We start from the raw sequence: 24529 nt of genomic DNA, 5'->3' as shown, positions 1-24529 counted from the left end.
TGCCTGCCACAGTTTGATTGACAGCTAGAAGTGGTTATAGACTCTGAAGTAGGACTATGAATTCTAATGCTTGTTGTTATTAGGGATTGTGCACTTGAATGAAATGTTTGTTGTTATAAGGTTTTATCTGGTTGAAGGAATGTAAATGTAGTAAATGGGTTTTTATGAATGAGAGGGCCAGAACTTTCGAGGGGTGGCAACCACAGTTGGATTGTCACTCTACTCGTTTTTACTTACCCTGGAATGGAGCTGCACATTTCTTGCCCGACCTTCCGACTCAGGCCTGGTGAGAAATGTGCAGTGTAGCTGTCCAGGTATCCTCTATGTCTAATGCAGCAGCGTCGTGGGACATGAAGCCATGCCCCCCTTTTACATCACTAGCTGCTGTAAAGCAGGTAAATTTAAAAGGTCCCAGCCACTTTGAGAAGCCAGAGAGAAGGTAAGTGTGTAAGATAAGTGGGTAGGATGTGTTGGCGGGAGGGTGGTGGGAGTTAGATTGGGTGGGAGGCGTAGTCGGGAAGTTCAGAGGGGGCAGTCGGGGGGGTCCGGTGAGGAGTTGGCAGGGGGTCGGGGGTGTTCAGTACTATAGCTACCCAGGAGTCAGAAGTAGTTTTAATTCTTCTAATCTTTCTAGACAGTTGGAACCATTTGAAGTCTCCATTTTAAATTGGAGTATCAGATGGTTCCTGGCGCAGGATAATTGCCCATTGGCAGTTTGAACTTCTTGGGCAATTCCCATGCAGCCCTTGTGTGGCGAATTCTGGGGCGGGGGGGTGGCGGTTTCCCTACGCATCTTCTAGGATACCTCCCCAGTACGACCCGCCCATACTCTCCTGGGATCAGAAGCTCTGGGCCATAGGGAAGTCTGTAATAGCCACTTAGAACTTTATTTTATAAGACTTTAATTTATCTCTTCCCTGCATGGGTCCTGAGGCCTACATATGTGGATACTAGATGAGTTGGCATGGTAGGTGTAAGGGTATAGGGTACTGGGTGGGGACCATGGATTGGCATGAGTTGCATGAAGTTGGCATAGGGGCTGTAAAGGCCATGCAGGGTTTGTGGAAGGGCATGGGTTGGCATGGACAGAATGAGGGGCCATGGGGTGTGGGTAAAGGTCATAGATTGGCATGGAAGATGTGAGGGGTCATGGGGGTGGGTGTGGGCCTGTGGTGGCATGGGTTGGCATGGATGGAGCATGTGGAGTATGTGCGGTGGGTTGAAGGGTGAGGGCTGGAGGGATATTTCATGTTTTATTCTTTATTTTTAAATTTTGGACACTGTGCTAGATCCCTGAGGCAGGCTTTCCACTCAGCCTGCCTCTGAACCCGGCAGCCTCCTCAGTTCTTCTGGGGTCACCCACCTCGACTGCTAATCCAGCCCAGCCCTACAGACTGAAAATTCAACGTCGAGGCAGCCATTTTTAAAGGTTAGGTTTGTGGAGCTGGGAATTCTTCCAACTCTGCGCACCCAACCCGTGATTGAAAATCCAGGCCTCAGTATCTTCATACTTAGTGCAATGTTTTTTAAATCCAAGCAAACTCAATTGATTGTTTTGATGAACATATTTTGTTTGATCTGTGGCATAAGTTTATCACTCATTTCTGTTGCAGTGGATTTTCACAATCAATGCTTTATGTCAGATGCTGAATTTGTGAAGACAGCAAAAGGATAAAATGCAACAGTCACTGTCTACTGAGGCATCTCAGCCATTAAATTCTAAACAATCGGTAAGATATGTTTTGAGTCTTTTTCAGCTCCTTGCCTTATAAATACACCTGGTCAACAGTTGTTGTGTTACTGTTAGATGCAAATAAGGATCTGGTGTTAACAACAGATAGTTGTTAAACAGAGTGCTTCATTTTTGTGAATTTTCTATTCTTCATATTAGAGGATACTTGCCCTTTCATGTTGAATATGACAAGTATTCCCCAAATAGTGAAGCAAATTGATATGAACACTATTGTATTATGAATGCTATTTTGAACACCTAAACAGCAGGGAAAAGTACTTGATAATAGTACTTCTCTTTCTAAATTATTTCTTGTTATTATTTACCGCAGGTAATAACATTATTTCTCATATTCTGCAGAATAAGTCTTCAGCCGCAAGAACTTCAAAGCATTTAAATGCTGAGACAATCTTAAAAACAGACACTCCACGCACCCGTGAGCTGAAGACTCTTCGAGCGAAGCGTTTGGCTTACTTTGTGGGCCCTAGCCATAACAACACAAATACATCTGCAGCTGTTAGCAGTTTGGAAACTAATGACAAACAAGGAAGCTTTGATCATGAAATGAGCCATCCACTAAGAGAAAATCTGGTAAATGCTGAGCAAAAAGATCCCTTAACAGTAAAAACACTTGATTGTAATGAATCAGTTCAACATACAAGAATTCAAGATGCACAGAAGGCCCATTGTACAGATTTAGAACCATCATTGACAATTTCTAAGAGTGACAAAGCAACTGCTTGCCTGCCTAAGCCAGATTATAATTTACTGCAGAATCCGACTGTATCAGAGATTCAAAAACTCAGGCATATTCTAAACTGGGCTCAGAAAATCCTCCAAAACAGTGAGGAGGTTATGAACACCCGAGCTGAAAAAGCTTGTGCAATAAATGAGAAAGAATTGATTGTGAGCCATGTGAATTCTGACACAGAGCAGCCAGATACTTCTAATTGTTCTTTGGTTACTGGTAGAAGTATCCACACTGGCCCATCCAATGTCAGATTAGATGGTTCTCGTTACTCTGCAGATATTTACAGCTCTTCTGACAGCTGTAGCTCACTTGATTTATTAAGAACAAGTAGGGCATTAGTTCAGACTTCCTCCTTAGCTACCAGTCTGAGTGAAGAGCAAGAACAATGTAAATTAACAGATACTGATTATCCAAGCAAGGACTACTTTTTCCCTAATAACATTTGGAAAAGAAGCTTTTCTGAACAAGCAAATGCATATAGAGATAATGTTTTAAGTGACAACTGGAAAATTAAAAGTGCAGAGGAAAGTAAAATGCATGTGGCTCAGTTCGAGTTTCCAGCAGATAAAAACTACCATCCTGTGCTTGGTGATATGAGTGCACCGAATAGGGATAAATACTTCTGGATTCCTCTTGAAGGTAGCTCAGATGAAGATGATGTTGCTGGAAATGGAGAAAGAAAGGAAGCATTTATGGAGCCGACCATATCAGCCAGAACGGTAATACTTCGAAAATGCCCTGAAACTGATTGTTACACCTCAGATCAATTAGCAAGTCCTATTAACTTGCATAAGACTACACAACACAGCTTGCCAACTCATTGTGATGAAGAAAAACATAATTATGTACCTCTTGAAGCAAAGGAATATTTATCAGGTGGTTACCATAAGACTTCTGCAGAAGATACTGAAGCTGCAGGTAAACCTGATGTTTTACTAAATCTGGAAGATGCTAGATTTAGCTTCAAATCACAGATGGATTTGTCATTTATTCCAAGTCTAGATCTTTCAACCCCTTGCAGAGGGACAATTGTAAGCCCAAATGAAGCAACAGCAGCAAATGAAAAAAATGAAGGAACAAAATTGGTCAGTTCTTTTCAGGAAAGACCAAGTAGTGAACCATTCCCTGAAAGATCAGGAAATGTAAATCTTACAAATATAAGTAAAACATTGCTTTCGCATTCGTCAGTGTCTCCAAAATGTTATCGTGGCAAAATATTGGACAAGAGAGGGACAGAAAATGTGCTAGCTTTGGAAAGTGGTCCATTAAAAAAAGAAGCAAATCATAATAATGATCAAAATGAAACAAGCCAACAAATAATTGACTATAAGGCACATAGTATGTTGAAGTTGTCTTCGTCATCTTTGCTATCATTCTCTGATTCCAGCTATTCAACAAGATCCAATCCGCAATTTAAAGAAGAGCAGTCTAATGTAAGGGAGAGGGGCCAAATCACAGATGAAAGTATTGACTCTTTCCTCCCTGCAAGTAATCTGGTCAAATTCTGCCCAAAGTGCTGTGGCAACAGCTCAACTGGTAACTGGTGCATGGAATGTGGATGTGTTCTTATTGGGATAACACCACAGTTTGTTACAGCTTCCAGTAATGTTGACAAAATATCATCCTTGAATCCCAGAGGTAGCCCTAAGCAAAAGAAACCGAATGTGTTACCAACAAATGCAATCGCTGCATCAGAAGAACACTCTGACTTTATGGAATCTGACATGTTATATGGTTTGGAATATTCCAAAGTTAACCGTTGCGTTTCCTCAGGGACTTGTGATCTTCAGCTAAGCACATATGAGAAATATCTTATATTTATGGAACATCTGCAGAAAATTCGAAGCCAACATCAAACTAAAGAACAGCAGCCAGCCGATGTGATATTATTAAAGGACAATACAAGTCAGACAGAAGTAGTGGATGAAAGCAACAATTACTGTGGGAAACAGGAAATGGAAAAAAATAACATTGCCTCATTCAAACCTTCTATATGTTTCTCTGACTATACTAACAGAAAGCAAATTGACTGTGAGCAAGACTCGGAAGACAACCCTATGCGTAAGCCAGACATTGGAGCTATATCTTCAGAAGAAATCTGCATAATACCAGAAGTTTCAGTTGTGCAGTGTGTTCCACAAGAGAAAGATTTTCAGCAAAAAAACTATGTAGAAACAGCAAAGAACATTATGCAGAGAGTTTTTTGGGAGCAAATCTTTGAAAATCAGAAGGAAGACCAAAGTTTAACTTCTACAGAGTGTGAAAGCAAAAAAATAATGTTGAAAGGTAATTATTAAATAATTCAAGGTTCATCTGTCCTTTTTCCTAGGCTCCTACAAACTCTATGTATATACTTTGCTCTATTGCTTACTAAATGGTATTTCCCTATGAAAATACATGATATAAACATCAGAATAACTGTATCCAAGAAACCACTCGTGGGTTTGTGATTACCCAAAGATATTTTATCAAACAGCAATACACAATAAGGGCATGTTAACTTTAACTAATGCTAGCAGGGCACCTCTGACTGCACTCCTGCAGTGTAGCACATATGTCAGAGTTTACAAGTTCTGGGAGTTGTAGAGATTGGGCAATGTAAATGCAGTGTAATAGAGCTTCACATACAAGTCTGTACTATGAAGAAAGTTCGGCACCCAATCAATTGAAAAAAAGGATCTGACACTTTGTTTTGTTATTTCACCTGTTTGCACCAACTTCAGAAATGGCTATTCACCCGGTGTAAGTGTGTAAGTAAGCAAAGTAAATGCATCTCTTTGTTATCCATTGCTCACAAAAGAGAGAACCTATTTCCATTGTATCTTCTCATGTTCTCAGGATGCCCTAAAGCACTTTACAGTCAATGAAATGCTCTTGATGTGCAGTTACTGTTGTTATGCAGGAAACCATGGTAATCAATGTGCACAAGCAAGGTCTCACAAACAGCAGATTAATATATAAGCAAATAACCTGTGGTATTGGTTTACACAGTTCTGTAATTGCTGTTGAGTGGATTAGAACCAGTGACAGGATCTTTTGTGTTTAAGGTTAAACTGTATTGTGCTCTGAATATTATCAATTGGTTGAAAAAGTAGTAGTGGAAATAAAATCACAATTATTAACAATATGACATCACAAAACAATTTTAATAAGTTTTCTTGTGCTGCAAAATCTTTCATTGGGGAGTGTTATTTTCCTACTCAAGGGTGCTATAATTAGTATAAATAGAAGCTGCCTACATGGTATATAACATTTTCAATTGTGTAATGGAACAATTGTTTGAGCATTAGTTCAGCCTCATTTTGTGGAGACCTTTATAATTTTGTTATCACGTTTATGTTATCAACAAATTTTTCATTTTTAGGCGCACACAATGCTCGCAATTCTGTGCTCGTTCCCGAACCACTCCAGTGGCATATGAGGGTTTTCAATGCTGCATAACATTAACTATCATTTAGAACCTTCTCTTATTGGCTAAGGGAATCCTTTTGAATAGTCCATTAAAATATTTCTAAAGCATATTATGAGAAATCGTGGAATGGAATGAAACATTTACTAGACATAAATTGAATAATCTCAGTTGTAATATATTTTGTGATTTTATCCTGCAGCAACTACCCACTTGTTAAGCTTCCAACCAAACATCTGCTTCATCACCAGGATTGCCTACTTCCACCTCCGTAATGTCACCCCAACTCTGTTCCTGATTCAGACAATCTGCTGTTGAAATTCTCATCTATGCATTTGTTACCTCAACACTCAATTATTTCAATGTTCTCCTGGCCTCCTATCTTCCATTTTACATAAACTCTGCTGCCCACGTCCTAACTTGCATCAAGTTCCATTCGTCCATTACCCCTGTACTTGCTGATCTGCATTGGCTCCTGGTATGACAACACTTCGATTTTTGAAATTCTCATTCCTGTTTTCAAATTGCCCCATGACCTCGCCCATCTCTAAAACTTCCTCCAGTTCTATAACCCTTCGAGCTCTCTGCACTACTGTAATTCTGGCCTCTTGGGAGTCTACGATCTTAATCGCTCCATCATTTTTTTTTTGTAAAAATATACTTTATTCATAAAATATCTTCAATCACATTCCAAACCATTTCAATAACAACATTACAAGGGTACAATCCAGGTTAAACTTTTACAAAATGTATCACCAGGTGCATCAGTACAAACAATATTACAATCATTTACAGCCTTTCATTTTGATCTGTACAGCCCGAGGGGCTCTAAACAGTTCCCAGTCTCTCGGTGCGCTGTGGTAGAAAGGTCTTAGACAGCGACCCTTCCCCATTGCGCCTTTGCGGCAGCTGCCCCAAGCTTTAGTGCGTCCCTCAGCACGTAGTCCTGGACTTTGGATTGTGCCAGTCCGCAACAATCGGTCGGGGACAACTCTTTGTGCTGGAAGACCAACAAGTTTCGGGCAGACCAAAGCGCGTCTTTCACCGAGTTGATGATCCTCCAGCTGCAGTTGATGTTTGTCTCGGTGTGTGTCCCTGGGAACAGCCCGTAGAGCACAGAGTCCTGTGTCACAGAACTGCTCGGGATGAACCTCGACAGCAACCACTGCATCTCTCTCCAGACTTTCTTTGCAAAGGCACAATCCACAAGGAGGTGAACAACGGTCTCTTCCCCACCACAGCCACCTCGAGGGTTAATTTTTTTTTTTGTAAAAATATACTTTATTCATAAAATATCTTCAATCACATTCAAAACCATTTCAAAAACAACATTACAAGGGTACAATCCAGGTTAAACTTTTACAAAATGTATCACCAGGTGCATCAGTACAAACAATATTACAATCATTTACAGCCTTTCATTTTGATCTATACAGCCCGAGGGGCTCTAAACAGTTCCCAGTCTCTCGGTGCGCTGTGGTAGAAAGGTCTTAGACAGCGACCCTTCCCCATTGCGCCTTTGCGGCAGCTGCCCCAAGCTTTAGTGCGTCCCTCAGCACGTAGTCCTGGACTTTGGATTGTGCCAGTCCGCAACAATCGGTCGGGGACAACTCTTTGTGCTGGAAGACCAACAAGTTTCGGGCAGACCAAAGCGCGTCTTTCACCGAGTTGATGATCCTCCAGCTGCAGTTGATGTTTGTCTCGGTGTGTGTCCCTGGGAACAGCCCGTAGAGCACAGAGTCCTGTGTCACAGAACTGCTCGGGATGAACCTCGACAGCAACCACTGCATCTCTCTCCAGACTTTCTTTGCAAAGGCACAATCCACAAGGAGGTGAACAACGGTCTCTTCCCCACCACAGCCACCTCGAGGGCAACGTGCAGAGGGGGTGAGCCTCCTGGCGTGTAGGAAGGATCTGACGGGGAGGGCCTTTCTCACCACCAGCCAAGCTACGTCTTGGTGCTTGTTGGAAAGTTCTGGCGATGAGGCATTCTGCCAAATGACTTTGACAGTCTGCTCGGGGAACCATCCCACAGGGTCCACCCTCTCCTTTTCCCTCAGGGCCTCTAGGACGTTACGTGCTGACCACTGCCTGATGGACTTGTGGTCAAAGGTGTTTTTCTGCATAAATTTTTCCACCAGGGACAGGTGGTACGGCACGGTCCAACTACTTGGAGCGTTCCGCGGCAGCGTGGCCAGACCCATCCTTCGCAACACCGGGGACAGGTAGAACCTCAGCACGTAGTGACACTTGGTGTTTGCGTACTGAGGGTCTACGCACCGCTTGATGCAGCCACACACAAAGGTGGCCATCAGTATGAGGGCGATGTTGGGCACGTTTTTTCCCCCTTTATCTAGAGGCTTGTACATCGCGTCCCTGCGGACACGATCCATTTTCGACCTCCAGATAAAGCGGAAGATGGCTCGAGTGATCGCCGTCGCGCAGGAGTCTGGAATGGGCCAGACCTGCGCCACGTACAGCAACAGCGAGAGTACCTCACACCTGATGACCAGGTTCTTTCCCGCAATGGAGAGGGAGCGTCGCTCCCACATGCCCAGTTTCCTTTTTCACCATAGCCACTCGCTCCTTCCAGTTTCTAACGCATGCCCCGGTCCCTCCGAACCATATCCCCAGCACCTTCAGGCCGTCAGCCCTGACAGTGAAGGGGACAAAGGATCGGTCAGCCCAGTTCCCAAAGAACATGGCCTCGCTCTTCCCACGATTTACCTTGGCTCCCGAGGCCAGTTCGAACTGGTCGCAGATGTGCATCAGTCTGCGCACCGACAGCGGATCCGAGCAGAAGACGGCGACGTCGTCCATGTACAGGGAGGCTTTTACCTGAGTGCCTCCACTGCCTGGGATCGTCACTCCTCTTATGCCCGGATCCTTCCTGATGGACTCGGCAAAGGGTTCTATGCAACACACGAAAAGGACAGGCGAGAGAGGACAGCCCTGCCTGACTCCAGATTTAATCGGAAAGCTATCTGTTTCCCACCCATTGATTGAGACTGCGCTACTGATGTTAGTGTAGAGCAGTTGGATCCAATTTCGAATTCCCTCCCCAAAGCCCATTTTGGAGAGCACATCCCCCATGTAGGTGTGCGATATTCTGTCAAAGGCCTTCTCCTGATCCAAGCTGATGAGGCAGGTATCCACACCCCTGTCCTGTACATAGGCAATCGTATCCCTGAGCAGCGCCAGGCTGTCAGAGATCTTCCTGCCTGGCACAGAGCAGGTCTGGTCAGGGTGAATCACCAATTCCAGAGCGGATTTGACCCGGTTGGCGATGACCTTGGACAGAATCTTATAGTCCACATTCAACAGTGAAATGGGTCGCCAATTTCTAATTTCCTCCCTTTCCCCCTTGTGCTTGTAGATGAGGGTGATGATGCCTTTCCTCATGGATTCTGACATACTACCGGCCAGGAGCATACTCTCGTACACTCCTAGCAGGTCTGGGCCGATCAAGTCCCACAGAGCCGAATACAACTCCGCCGGCAAGCCGTCGCTTCCGGGGGTTTTACTCTTCTCGAAGGACTCGAGGGCCTTAGTCAGTTCATCAGGAGTTAGCGGTTTGTCCAGGCTCTCCCGCGTACTGTGGTCTAAGACCTCCGTGATAGAGGACAGGAAGGACTGGGAGGCCGTGCTGTCCGTGGGCTTCACGTCATACAATCCGGCATAAAAGGATTTGCTGATCCTCAGAATGTCGGACCGTGATGACTTTACTGAGCCGTCTTCTTCCTTCAGGCTGCTGATCACAGAGCGCTCTCTGTGTACCTTTTGGAAGAAGAAACGTGAGCACGTCTCATCCTGCTCCACGGAGCGGACTCTGGAACGGAAGATGATCTTGGAGGCCTCCGAGGCAAAGTGCGAGGCTTGCTGGCCCTTCACCTCTTGGAGCTCCTCCTTGACATCGACCCCCATCGACTGCAGCCGGAGCAGGTTCTGCATCTTTTTCTGGAGTCGGGACATTTCCCTCTGTTCCTTTCTAGCTTTCTGGGTGCCTTTGAGGATGAAAAACCTCTTGATGCTTCCCTTGATCGCTTCCCACCAGTTTGTCAGGGACTCAAAGAGGGGTTTCACGGTTCTCCAACCTTTGTAATCCCTCTTGAGCTCCTCAATGTTCTCTGGGGTCAGCAGTTGCACATTTAGCTTCCATGCCCCCCTGCCCACCCTCAGGTCCGTCTCCAAGTGGCAGTCCGCCAGTAGGAGGCAGTGGTCAGAGAAGAACACCGGCTTGACCTCGGTGGATCTGACTGTGAATGCACGGGACACAAACAGGAAGTCTATCCTGGAACGAATGGACCCGTCTGGCCGCGACCAGGTGTATCTACGCTGCGCTCCGTCTGCAGGGTTGCTGAAGACGTCGTGCAGCTTGGCATCCTTAACTGTTTCCATCAGGGATCTGGACGTAGCGTCCAATCTGCTGCCGGCCCTGCCGGATCGTCCAGCCGCATCGATGATGCAGTTGAAGTCACCGCCCAGAATGACCGGCCTGGAGGTCGCCAGCAGCAGTGGGAGCTGCTGAAAAACCTCCAGCCGCTCAGCCCCTTGTGCCGGGCCATACACGTTAATTAACCGGAGTGGAGCGTTATTGTACATTACGTCTGCTACGAGGAGTCGCCCGCCCACCACCTCCTTGACCTCGGAGACGGTGAAGTTGCCTCCCCGCAGCAGAATACCCAGGCCGGAGGAACGAGAGTCGTTTCCGCCCGACCAGATCGATGGCCCGTGGGACCACCATCGTGACCATTGCCTGTAGGAGCTGAGGTGCGGTATCGCACACTCCTGCAGAAACAACAGGTCAGCTTTGACCTTGGCTAGGTAGTCCAAGGTCGCAACACATCGCGTAGTAGATTTAATGCTACGCACATTTATGGATACAATCTTTAAACCCATTTTAAAGCATTTATTCTCCTACCAAACCCACTGTCTCTGAGAGTCCCAGACCTTTAGTCTGCTCCTTCATACCCGTAGTGAGCTCAAATTCCTTCACTTTGGATGGGCTGAGGTAGATCTCCTTGGCCGTGTTCTGCTCCGGTGGCATCTGGAGGTTCACGTAGAGAGTGGGTTTTGAGATGACCTTTGCTGGAGAAGCTTCTCCAAAACTCACCCCCTCTGGAGTGTTGCTGTTCCCGGCTTCCTGGAGCTGGGGTGCGATGATTGCCTCACTGCTCCCAGATTCCAGGGGCTGTGGTGCACTGGCCTCCTCAGGTTGCAGGCAAAGTTGGGGTGCGCTGGTCTCCTTGTTGTCTCCAATTTTCTGGAGCTCGGGTGTCTCGTCCTCCAACGCCCTGGAGCTTTGCCGCCTCTTCTGTCGGTGCCGCTCTGGCACTTCATCATCCGAAGAGCTGCTGCCCTTGTCATCCGTGTCGGATGGGAGACGCCTCTTGCCGCTTCTCTGGGAAACGCCTTTGCTTCTTCTTCGCTCCCTCTTACTTTTCTTGTTCTTCACCGTCCGCCACTCCCCCTGCTGCTTTTCCACTGCTGCCTCCTCCTCCATTGATTCGCTGTCCTGAGGACTGGGAGGTTCAGGGGGTAGTGCTGTTGATTGGCTCTCTGTTGCCTCGATCTCTTTCTCCACCTTGTCTCTCTCTGTGTCCTCCTTTGTCCCGTTGAGCTCCCTGGGGGCCTTGGTGGTTGGAGTGACACGGAACATTTCTTCTGCTTCCCCCTGGTCGGCTTTGGCTGCCTGTGCGTAAGTACGGCAGCGTTTGGGGCAGGTCCTGTAGAGGTGACTTGCCTCGCCACACAGGTTGCAGCACTTGGCCTGTTTGCAGTCTTTTGTCTGGTGCCCTTCCTGTTTGCAGATCTTGCAGAGGGAGGCGCTGCAGTTGGCCGCCACATGACCAGCCTTGCCGCATGAGCGACAATGCTTGGGTTGCCCAGCGTAGACCAGGTAGCCCCGGTTTCCCCCGATAGCGAAACTGGAAGGAGGGTGGAAAATGGCTCCCTTACCATCGGTCTTTAGCGTGACCTTAAACAGGCGTTTGCCTGTCCAGATCCCCAAGTCGTCTCGAATCTCGGTGCCGCTCCCCACCTTATCGAAGTACCTGGTGAGGAAGGTGACCACGTCGGCGACAGGGACGAAGGGGTTGTACACATGCACCATCACCACACGTTCCCGTTGCAACGGCAGAGAAAAGTGCGGCTCCGCCGTCAGGATCTTCATCTCCGGCAGGTCTCTCTTCTCCTCGAACACCCTCAGGAGCCGGACGCAGTCTGCCACCCGCTTGAACGTCACGTCAAAATAACCACCTTTGCGGGAGTCATGCAGGGTGAAGATCTCCGGAGCTTGGAAGCCGCACGCCTTCAACAGGATCCTCCTGGTGAAGAAGCCCCGATCCATAGGTGATCCTCCTTCGCTGTGGTTCACCGTGACTCGGACGGTGATAGGTAACCCACGGTATGGATTTGGATTGCGATTGGTTATCGCCCTTCCATCCCGACCTTGCCTTGGCAGGACCATGGTGTCGCCCCTGCAACACTTGATCTTAGCCAAAAGGTCGAGAGGCACCTCGAGGGTTAATCGCTCCATCATTGTGGCTGTGTTTTTAGCTCCCTTGGCTCTGAGCCCAGGAATTTCCTCCCTAAGGCTCTCCACCTATCTACCTTTTTGGTCATTCTTTTTGTCATTTTCCAATGTCTCTTTTTGTGGCTTAATATCAAATTTTGTTTGAAAGCGCTCCTCTGCAGTACTTTGGGATGTTTTACTACATTAAAGGTGCTGTATAAGTGTAAGTTGTTGTTGTATTTCTTTGTACTGGACATAAGTGATCCTACTATATTTTAATGAAAGAAAGAACTTGTATTTATTTTACACATTTCATAGCCTCAGGAAATCCCCAAAGCACTTCAGAGCTAATGAACTACCTTTGTAATGCAGTCACTGTTGTAATGTAGGAAAATGCAGCAGCCAATTTGTACACAGCAAGGTCCAACAAACAGTCGCGAGGTTAATGACCAGATAGTCTATTTCAGTGATGCTAGGTGACCAATAAATATTGGTTAGGATACAAGGAGAGCTCTCCCACTCTTTGAATAATGCAGTGGGATTTTTTTTACATCTACATGACAGGGCTACAGTCATTTCACCAGAAAGAATGCACTTTGATAGTGCATCATTCCCTCAGTACTGTGCTAAAGTGCCAGCCTAGATTGTGGCCTAGATTTTCATGGAGTTGGACCAGGATTCAGAAGTCCCGCCCTTGATTTTTGACAGGTCCTATTTTTACCGGTAGGGGAATGGGTGCTGGATGTGATTCTTTTTTATGTAGTGAATTCTGTAATAGATACTTAGAACTTTATTTGATTTAATCTCAGCATAGCTTCTGAGGTCTGTCCATAGATACTGGGTAATTTGGTATGGAGGGTGTAAATTCAAAGGGTGTGGTGGGTTGGGGGGTTCATGAGTTGGAAATAAGTTGACAAAGGGCCATTGGGATGGGTGGAGGGGCATGGGGGGTATAATTGGCCATTAGAGGTAGGTGGGGCATGGGTTGGCATGGAGGGTATGAGGGGCCATTGGGGCAGGTGGAGGGGTATGGTTGACATGAGTTGTCATGGATTGGGTGGGGGTGCGTGGTCTAGAGGGCCTAATATTTAACAACACAACTGGGGCAAAATCCCAGAGAACCGAGACGGGCCTTTTAACCAGCCCAACTCAACACTCGGCAGTCTTTGTGGCCATTTCTGATCAGCATCAGGGGGTGGCGGCTCTGGAGTGAAGATCCCGCCATTTAGGGCACTTTTACCAGAAGCGGGTGTGGTGAACCAGGGAATTTCCTGACTCTGAGCATCCACCTTGGGAACAAAAATCCAGGCCTGTAGGCTCAGATCTCTGCAATAGAGCTTAAGCAAGAAGAAGGATTAAAATTTGGACTTTGAAGATTGTCGAAATTAGGAAAGATTGAACAAGGCAAGGAGTTCCACTATTTTCAGTTCTTAAGACAGAATCAGTGCAGGAGATGGTGTGATAAACTTTGGGCAGAATTTTCACCTCGGTGGGTGGGTGGCACCAACCCGCTTGAGCGTGAAATTGGGCAAGAGTCCCAACATTAATGCGCAGTCGCATGATAGTTCAGTTGGCAAGCACACATGGGAATCGGCAGCGCGACCACCGACAATTAGATGGCCTATTAAGGCCATTAAAGTACTAATTAACTTAAATTTTTCGCTGCCCGTCCAACAGTTGGTGGGCAGACGAAAAGGCCAAGCCGTCTTTACACTTTTTAGGAAACCTCATCCATGGGGGAGATGAGGTTTCCAACAGCAAATAAAAATGAAATAAAAAATTTTACATCTTATTCATAACATGTTCCTGCTCATGTGACAGAGTCACTTGAGGGGACATGTTTTTTAACATTTAAAAAATATGTATTTTTGTTTTGTTTTTCAGAATTCTTCATCTCCCTGAGGCAGCTCTGTGCCTCGGAGCTTTTCCAGTGTGAACCCGCGCACATATGCGAAGTTCCCCGCTCGCCCTCCTTCCCCCCCCCCACCCTGCCCTGCCCCCACACAGGCAGCGCTGAGCGCTGCAGTACACGTTTCATGCTGGGCGGGCCTTAATTGGCCCTCCAGTGTGAAATTGCGGTCTGGCCCCGATTGCAGGCGGCGGTCAGCTTCACGACCACCCCCACCCAAGTCCGCCTGACAAGGGCAAAATTCTGCCCTTTAAATTCAAAAAAGCAAGCAAACCGTTTCTAGTGAATGCCTTTTAGTTGGTCATAATCTAGTTCATCATGCACTTGGTGCTAGAATACATAAATATCTCAAATGGAATGTTGGATTCATGTCTCCCACTTAAGAGACTGAAAACTCCATGAGCATTTATTGTTTACAGAACTAACTGTAGACCTAAGGTGAACAAACACTTCATGGAACCTGTGCTCCTGCGGTCAAGGAAATCTCTTCACTGGAAAGCTACTGACTTAACATTAAATAATGGAGCTGTAAACGTGGATAAATATTGTGGTGTTTTAGTTGACAGTCTGGGGTGGGAGATCTGGAGCTGTGGAAAAAATTGTACATCCTTCCATTAGGTGATTAAGCAGATGATGTGGATGAGTGAAATTAATGGATCAAATAGCCTTTCTGTGTTCCAATTTCCTTATGTCTTAAGAACATTAGAAATAGGAGCCTGAGTAGACTACATGACCCCTTGAGCCTCCTCCGCCATTCATTACAATCATACCTGATCATCGGCCTCAATTCCACTTTCCAACCCGCACACCATATCCCTTGATTTCCTAAGAGGCTAAAAATCAGTCTATCCCAGCCTTAAAAATATTCAATGATGGCATATCCACAACCTCCTAACCTCCTGGGGTAAAGTTTTCTAAACGTTCACAATCTTTTGCATTGAAACTTCTCCTCATCTCAGTCCTAAACGATCAGCCACTTATCCTGAGACTGTGCACCCCATGTTCTAGATGACCCAAGCAGGTGAAACAACCTATCAGTGTCTACCCTGTCATGACCCAAAGAGCATGCTGAGCAAATGTGCATCAAGGCAAAATAATGAAATGTTACTATTCAGTGAGATTTGTTAATTAAAAAAGATCACTCAGGATTTTTAATTATAATCTCAAAGTGGGATATTTTATTGAGAACTAGAATTTTACACATAAGATCATAAGACTGTTCTATTTTTAAGATGCAGATATAAGGCCAAGAAGGAGAAAGAGTATCCAGTCAAGTTTGAATCAATACCAAAGGTGTTGGGAGAATTCCAGCACTGCATGGTCGTCTTATACATATGGAGCAATAAAGCCAAGGTATAGTGTTCTTTTGCCATTGATTGCCCAGGTAGTTTGATTTCCTTAATTCTATCTCCTCTTCCATACGCACTGACGTTCTCAGGTAGAGTTCCCCCGGTATGAGCAACATTCATGTACAAGTATTGCCAAGCTGTCCTATCACAGGTGGCATCACAACCAAGATCACTCCTCTTCTTATTTAATCTAACCTAATGATGCAACAGTTTTCCAGAAAGGGCTGCTGAACTGCAGTCAGTAGTGGGAACCCTCGCTGATCTATGCCACTCTCCCTGCTTCTTAACTTAAGAGTTGCTGAGGCCAAAGATAGTATCACTGATCAGCAAATGAACCAGGTGTTTTGTGTGGTTCAATTCGACACAACTCATTGCATTTAAGAACCAAAACATCTGGATGACCTTTGGTCTGATTTTCAATGCCTATTAATATTTGTTAATACTGTAAAATGAGAATAGGTTGAGAGGCATACGTAATTTCTATTGCTTGCAATTTTGTTCTTGATACGGGCCTGAAACCAGAAGGGTTTCACTACCTGTGGCGGAAGAATTTTGAGTCTTTTATGGTACCGGGTTGCCACCAATGACAGTGCAGTGTAAATGAGAGTTTCAGGTACAGATGGCTATAGGTGATAAATACTGTATCTGACTTCAATCCTGAACTGACTCAATTACTGTTTTTAGAAAGCAATAACCATTGGTTGATTCTACAGACCCTACTTTCAAATGATATTTTACTTATGAAAATCTTTAATGTATTTAATCATCATAACGTTTCATTTAGTTTTTATTACATCTATGTAGTTTTGTATATAGCCAATAATTTGAAATTTTTATGTAGTTTGAGCCAAAGGAAGGTGAGGAACCAGCAATGAAAGACAGTTACTATCAAGGAAATTGGGACAGTTAATACCCAAAAATTATTTCAGTAGAGAAGAAAATAATTAGCACCTTAAAATAAATCATATTTATCATGTTTTCCAGATTCCTAGGTTTTTCTTTAAGCCGAACTTACATATTAACCCTCCCATAGTGAATTTGGGGTTTGGGAGCTGGGGTTTAAACCATCATGCACGTGAAATATGACCCGAATCTACCAGAATGCAGCCATCTCTGTTTTTTACGGTGGTGGATGTCAGGATGTCCGAATATCCCATTGTATATTAAATCAGGTTCCCATAGTATGATTGTGAGCCCAACTTAGAATGCTGCATGAGTTTCCTCGAGGTTAGTAAATAGCGTTAAACTAGAGGCAAGATTGAACGGCACTTTATCAGGATGGTTACAGTTCAGGAAGCTAGAACTGAATAGAAATTCAATACTCACAGCAGCTTTCTCAGTTTCCCCTGGGAAATGGTTTGGTAATAGTACTTATTGTGAAAGATTTGCTTTTACAGTTGGAGGTGTTCACATCTGCTGCCCCCTAGAAGACCCACTATCTCTTGGACATGGTGGCCACATATTACCAGTGGTTCTGAACATCACCAGTGTCTTTTGCATGGATTATTTGCCAGGGATGGGAAGTATGTAAACTTCCCCTGTGATGTAGCCACAAAGAACAGGCTTTTGGATTTCTGTCTCAGGCTGTCTTCCCAAAGGTGCAGGCTGCCATCAACTGCACAAATTTTGCATTTTTGTGCACCCCAGCTAAACCAGAAGCATTCATCAACTACAAGGGATTTAATTTTATCAATGTGCAACCACAAAAAAAGGTTCATGTGGGTCTGTATCAGATTCCTTGAGGGCTGCCATGATGCTATCATAATATGGTAATTCAAAATCTGTGGCATGTTCAGGTCTGCAACCAGCCTTTTAGAAGACTGATTGCTAGGGTGACAAAGAGTAACACCTTCAAATCTGATTAATGATGCCTGTGACAAACCCAACTGATGAAAATAGGGAACACGACATGCAAGCCATATGACAAACAGGTTTGTCTCCAAACAATCCATCGGTATGCTTAAGTTGTTTTTCAGGTGCCTGCACAGGTTTGGAGATGCCATTTAATGCTTATCAGCCAGGGCCTCCAGGATAATTATGGTGCAGTATGTTCTGCACAACATCGCGCAACAGCGCCGACTCAAAGAACAAACCCATCAACATTCTGCACCAGATTATTCCAATGGTACCATACAGGCCAATCACATTGCTGTTCAGGATGCCAGGGATTCCCTAATAGCTTGAAAGTTAAGTTGGTCACTCTTATTGTTCCAAGGTAATTGTCACATCTCCTGCCCCCTTTACTAGCACTTCTGCATGGTGTAATCCCTGTGGCTTTACCAGAGATAGAATACAGTATTTTTAGGCCCTGATTGGGGCAAGTGCAGAAGTGGGTGGGCATGAAAATTCAAGCTGCCAGCTGGCTGCCAAGTTTGCAGGCTCCATCCCGTCCACTGGCCATATTCCTGGAGGTGGAATCAGTAGAGGCAGTGTTACCCATCCACAAGCGGTGGTTAGACAATGAATGACAGATAAAGCCCATTTGAGGCCTATTGCCATAAATTCAAGTCAGCCTGCAGTCCATTTGGTACCAGGCTAGCCACCTTGAGTTGGCCTCTCAGAACATGCTAGGGAATCATTGCTCGAGACAAGTTTTCAGGCCCCCCCCCACCTGCCTGGCCTCGGCTGGAGTCACAGGTTGCCCTGTTGAGGGGTTCCCCTGCACAATGGTGACAAAGCTGCCATGGGCATTTTTTAATGTAAGAATTTAAAAAGGCAGAGAGAGGGTGCTTCAAAATGGAGGCACCCACTTTCTCTCTTACCTGAACTGCAAGCTGATGCTCCTTCAGCTTGAGTGCTGCAGGGCCTCCTATTTGTCCCCCAGCTTCGAGAGCCCGCCCACCATCCTTAATGGGATGGTGAACCTGCTCTCTGGGCACTAGTTGGCCAATTCGGGGAAAATCACTGCTGGGTGACTGTTTCTCCTCATTGTTCAGGGTTCTGAACTCTATTTGACCCCAACATCAGGGTCCCGAAACCTGCGGGAAAATCCTGCCCAGAGACAGGTTGCTGTGATCCCTATTCTGAATTTTAAGGTCAGTGTGACTGACAACCTTGGGGTGTTGCACCCTATGAGAGCCCCATCAAAGAGCGTTCCACCTGTACCTGTGCATGGTTAGACTAGGCCAGCAGGAGAAGGGGAATCACGGGAACTGGTTGAAGGGGTTGACAACAGGTAAGAATTGCAAATGCTTTGAGAGGAGTGTGCACTTCGATCTCCCCTCTTGCCATTGCCCCTCTCTGTGCCAGCAGCACATTACTGCTACCTCTCTGCCTCTTTGGGAGACCAGCTTGGAGGAGATCCATGCCACCTTCAAGCCCATATCTAATCTGTCTGCCATCTTGTGTAAGGTAGTTGACATGTTGTTAATAATAATTGTAAGGTTTCATGAGTCACTGGGACATTGTGGAGAGGAGACCATACTCTCAATGGAAAAGATCTTCACAAGGGTCTTCAACATCACTCCACAAATTTTTGTGCTGGACTCCTCCATCCTCTAGGGCATTGCAAAGTGTGTACCGGCCAGACTGCCAGTATCATGCACAGTTCTGCTGACTCCCTATCATTCTCCTTTTCATTGGCGGTAGTTCTTCACATAATGGCCTTGAAGGAGAGACAGATATGATTTAGTCATGGGAATGTACAAATATTGAAATACACATATTTAAGGTGATCATATTTCATTAGATCTTGAATTTGTCAAGTGATTTAGTCTTGTAGGAGATCTGGGCCTGAGAGATTAATTCTGTGGCCTTGCAGCAATAAGCACTGGTCTTACCATTTCTGTTGTTCAGTGACTCTGATATGCCGCAAATTTCCAAAGCCTCTTGTTCTGCATTGGTGAACCACATGATCTGTGGTGTCTGCTTCCGGTCCTCTACCTCTCCCTTCTATTTGAATTATTTTCTCCTGCAAGGGTGGGGGGCAACGGATTTACAATTCTCTGTAAGGCAAGTGTGCAGCCAATGGATGAGGGTGACAATTGGACAGTTGTATCATGAGTGACACTGGCATGCATTTGTGGAGTTTGTTGACAATATAATTTAAGTTGTGTGCTGAGAATTGTAGAATTTGATTGAGGTGGCATCACATTACATTAAGATTGGGGTGAATGGTGGTGCTGGATGGAGGAAGAGGAAGATGACAAAATGTATTGAAATGGAACAATGGGTGTTGTGAAACCTAAGTGGGTGTGAGGTGTGATGCGAGTGGACTATGCTTAATAAAACAGAGTGAGAGAGGGTGTATTACAAGCTGTAGGTGAATCTTCAAATTTTCTCATCTTTCTTGACTTAGGTCATTAAAATGCTCCCTACACTGGATCCAAGTCCTCATAATGACACTCCTGCTGCTCACCTTCACCAACACCACCTTGTTGTGCCTGCAGATTTATTTCTACCATTACTAGGAAACAAGACCTCTTTCATTGCTCTAACTGCACACAGGAGTACATCCAGGACTCTCGGATGAATCTGAGTGCAACCTTTACCCTCCTTGCTTCCATTTTTCTCCTATATAACTAAAGACAATAAACAAAACTCCAAACCTCCTCTACACATTGCATCTATGAACAGGGCCTACAAACAAAGTTCAAATGAAATCACATCATGTAGGTCTACTTTATGTTCATCATTTGCAGTGGAGACATCAAACCTGGAAGTAAAACGATCACAAGGCATCCCGAATTGAAATTGAACATTCCTATGCAGCGCACAATCTTGCGCCCGTGCCAAGATCAAGGATGTCATTGAGCGGCTGGAGAGCACTCTGAGCAGGGAAGGTGCACAGCCAGTGGCCGTGGTGCATAGTGGTATCAATGACATAGGTAGAAAAAAGGATATGGTCCTGCAGGTGGAGCTCAGGGAACTAGGAAAGAAACAAGCAAGGGGACCTCAAAGTAATAATTCCTGGATTAACATCTGGTACCATGTGCAAGTGAGTAGAGAAATAGGAGGATAGAGCAGATGAATGCATGGCTGGAGAAATTGTACAGGAGCAAGGTCTTTAGATTCCTGGGATATTGGGAATGCTTCCTGGGGAGATGTACAGACTGGAAGGAATGTACCTAAACAGAGCTGGAACCAATGTCCTTGCCGGGCAAGGTTTGGGAAAGGTTTAAGCTAACTTGGCAGTGGTGTGGGAACTAGGAGGTAATATGAGAGAGGTAAAGCAAAGTGCAGAGTGAATTGGGAAAGACAAATAGCACTAAAGTAGGCAATAGTAAGATATTAGTTGGGGTCAGAAGAAAAGGGAATGAAACAATGTCTGGATTAGGTACATGTCTGTGAATACAGACATGTACCTAAATAAATAAATACCTATGTAAATAACCAAGTGGGAATATGATGTCATAGCAATTAAAGGAGACCTGACTCAAAAAAAGGCAGGATTACTATTAAATAATTCTGGATAGAAGGTGTTCAGGAAAGATAGGGAAAGAAAGAAAAGAGGGATAGCAATATTGATTAAGGAGAACATAGTACTTGAGAGAGAGGATGTCCTAGAGGGGTTAAGCACAGAATCTTTTTGGCTAGAGCTAAGAAATAATATGGGTGTATTCTATAGACCAGAAACTAGTTGGAAAAATTTAGACAAATAAATTTTCATGGAGGCTACAGAGAGATGCAAAAATTAGAGTGGATAAAATGGGGACTTTAATTATCCTAAAACTGACTGGGATAGCAATAGTGTGAAGGGCAGAGTGTGTTTCTGGTATAATAAGATTTAGGTTGACTATGGAAAAGGAAAAGGAGAAATCTGAGTCAAAATAATTAATCTGGGAAGGGCCAATTTCAATGGGGTGAGAACGGATCTGTCCCAGATAAATTGGAGTCAAAGATTGGCAGGCAAAACTATAATGGAACAATGGGCTGCCTTTAAAGAGGAGTTAGTACAAGGACAGTCAAGGTACGTTCCCACAGTGGGGGTGAGGAGGGGGGCAAACAAATGCAGAGCTCACTGGATGACAGAAGAGATAGAGAGTAAGATGAAGTTGATAAAGGGTGAATATAACAGATCTCAGGTGGAGAATACAATTGAGAACCAAGATAAAAGCAAAATACTGCGGATGCTGGAAATCTGAAACAAAAACAGAAAATGCTGGAAAAACTCAGCAGGTCTAACAGCATCCGTGGAGAGAAAAACAGAGTCCACAGATGCTGTTAGACCTGCTGAGTTTTTCCAGCATTTTCTATTTTTTTACTGTTGAGAACCAGCCTGAGTATCAAAGGTTCTAAGGGAAATTGAAAAAAACAAGTAAGAAAAGCAAAGAGAAAGTATAAGGGAGACTGACAGCTGACATGAAAGGGAATCTAAAAGTCTTCTATAGGCATACGAATAGTAAAAGGATTGGGACCATTTAGGAACCTGAAAGGAGATTTACACTTGGGCCAGGATTTTGCCCTCATCGGGTGGGAACGGGAGCGGTTGGGAAGCCGCCCACCACCCGTGATCGAGCCGCAACCACAATTTCACAGCGGCAGGCCAATTAAGGCCCGCTCAGCATGAAACGTGTGCTGCAGCACACAGCAAGAAGAGCTCCCTGAGGCACAGAGCTGCCTTAGGGAGATGAAGATATAATCAATTAAAAATAAAACATTTTAAGATGTTAAAAAAAAGTCCCCTCATCTGACTCTGTCACGTGAGCAGGTACATGTTAGAAATTAATATGAAAATTTTTAATTTTTTTTAATGATGGATCGAAACCTCATCCCACCCGTGGATGAGGTTTCGCAAAAAATGCAAAGGCTGCTTGGCCTTGTCTCCTGCCCACTAACCGTAAGGTTGGATGGGCAGCGAAAAATTTAATTCTGTTCGATTGTTAATGGCCTTTATAGGCCTATTAATTGTCGACGGGCATGCTGCCAACTCCCGCATGCACGTGCCGACCGAAATATCGCACAAATGACGCTTGCCCGGTGTCATCTCGCGTCATTTTACACTTGTTCGGGTCAGGTGCACACCTGCCCGACGAGCAAAACACTCTGGCCTTGGAGACAGAGTAAATGACTGAAGTATTAAATGAATACTTGGCATCTGTCTTTACCAAGGAAAAAGATGTTACCCAAGTCATTGTGAAAGAGAAGATAGTTAAGACATTGAATGGGTTAAAAATTGATAAAGAAGAGGTATTAGATAGGTTAGCTGTAATTAAGGTTAATAAGTTACCAGGATCAGATGAGATACATTCGAGGAAACTGAGGGAAGTAAGAGTAGAAGTTGTGAAGGCACTGGCAATAATGTTTAAACCCTCCTCCAGTTACAGCGGTGGTGTCAGAGGAGTGGAGAATTGCAAATGTTACACCCTTGTTCATAAAAGGGTGTAAGGATTAGCCCAGCTACTAAAGACCAATCATTCTAACCTTGGTAGTGGAAAAGCTTTTAGAAACAATAACTCGGGACAAAATTAATAGTCACTTAGACAAATGTGGATTAATTAAGGAAAGTCAGCACAAATTTGTTACGGGCAAATCGTATTCAACTAACTTGCTTGAATTTTTTGATGAGGTAACAGAGAGGGTTGATGAGGGTAATACTGCTGATGTGGTGTACATGGACTTCCAAAAGGCACTTGATAAAGTGCCACATAACAAACTTCTCAGCAAAATTATTGCCTCATGGAATAAAAGGGACAGTAGCAGCATGGATACAAAATTGTCTGAGTGACAAGGAACAGAAGATAGTGGTGAACTTTTATTTTGAAACAGAGGTAGGTATATAGTAGGATTTCCCAGGGACCATTGTTTTGACTCTTCCTTTTCTTGATATATATTAATGACCTAGGCCCAAATTTTCATGGCATCTTGGAGATTCCACAGATCTTTGAAAATGGCGGGCAGCACCCGGATTTGGAAATCTGACCAGTCCAATTTTTACTGATAGAGGAAAGGGGGCAGAGCTTGACTCACACTTGAGGGAAACCCGAACTCAGGGCCATTTGAACTCAATGCTGAGTTCAAACAAACACCTTTTTCTCTGTAGCAAAGTTCTTAACCCGCACTGTGGGAGTTATGATTATTTTAGACTAGTTGTGAATGCCCTTGAAGTCTGAATGGACTGTGGAACTGTCAATCTGTAAAGTTATTTAAATCTCCAGCTCTTTCAAGCTTAAAACAAAAGACTGCCTGCATGAGTGAGAGTTGAAAAAAATCTGTTCTAGCAGTTACAACAGCTATTTGTGGATATTACCCAAAGGGCTAGCATTGTATCATTATTAATGCTTGGCTGCTTTCCAAAACCTATCATTATCTCAGTAAGGAATCCTAACCACAGTTTGATTGACAGCACAAAAAGGTTATTAAATGCTTACTGTCTTTGATGTTGGGTTATGACTGCAAGCCTGTTTGTTTTTATAAGAGATTAATTACTTGAGAGGCTTTAAATGTTTTGAATGAGCTTTCATGAGTGGGAGTGTTTTTTTTAAACTATAGTAAAGGTTGCAATTGATAATTACACCTTTAATTTACTTCATCTCAACATCACCCCTAAGGTCTGCTCATGGTGGATGCTAAGTGAGTTGGTATGGAGAGCGTAAGGGCATGGTGTGGTGGGTGGGAGCATAGGTTGGCATGAGTTGACATTAGGTTGGTGTGGGGGCCAAAAGGGGCCATGGGTTTGGCATGAGTTGGCATTAAGTTGGCATGGGAATTATAAGATGGCTGGGTTGCATGAGTTGGCATTAAGTTGCCAGGGGGCATGAAGGCTACATGGGGAGTGGGGGGAGGAGAGGGGTTGGGATTGCTGGGGTTGAGGGTTAAAGGGCCTAAAATTTACCAAAACAACTTGGATGGAATCCCAGCAAGCTGAGTTGGGCCTTTTAAACAGCCTTCCGGCACTCGGCAGCCCCAGTGGCTGTACCCTACCTG

At 44.8% G+C, this 24529-nt stretch overlaps 1 protein-coding gene across 1 annotated transcript in view; it reads left to right on the top strand.

Moving 5' to 3' along the window:
- Positions 1 to 24529, top strand: part of LOC144691336 (uncharacterized) — a 67592-nt gene that overhangs the window by 2829 nt on the left and 40234 nt on the right. Inside the window, exons 3-5 of the mRNA XM_078559346.1 lie at positions 1614 to 1730; positions 2093 to 4769; positions 15548 to 15668. Of these exons, the coding sequence (XP_078415472.1) occupies positions 1677 to 1730; positions 2093 to 4769; positions 15548 to 15668 (2852 nt within the window). The 5' untranslated portion in view covers positions 1614 to 1676. The remainder of the gene's footprint in view (positions 1 to 1613; positions 1731 to 2092; positions 4770 to 15547; positions 15669 to 24529) is intronic.

This window comes from Cetorhinus maximus, chromosome 2 (genome assembly GCF_964194155.1).
Source record: "Cetorhinus maximus chromosome 2, sCetMax3.hap1.1, whole genome shotgun sequence".
Classification (NCBI taxonomy): domain Eukaryota; kingdom Metazoa; phylum Chordata; class Chondrichthyes; order Lamniformes; family Cetorhinidae; genus Cetorhinus; species Cetorhinus maximus.
The sequence above is the reverse complement of the archived record's forward strand: the minus strand, read 5'-3'. Positions and strand labels throughout refer to the sequence as shown.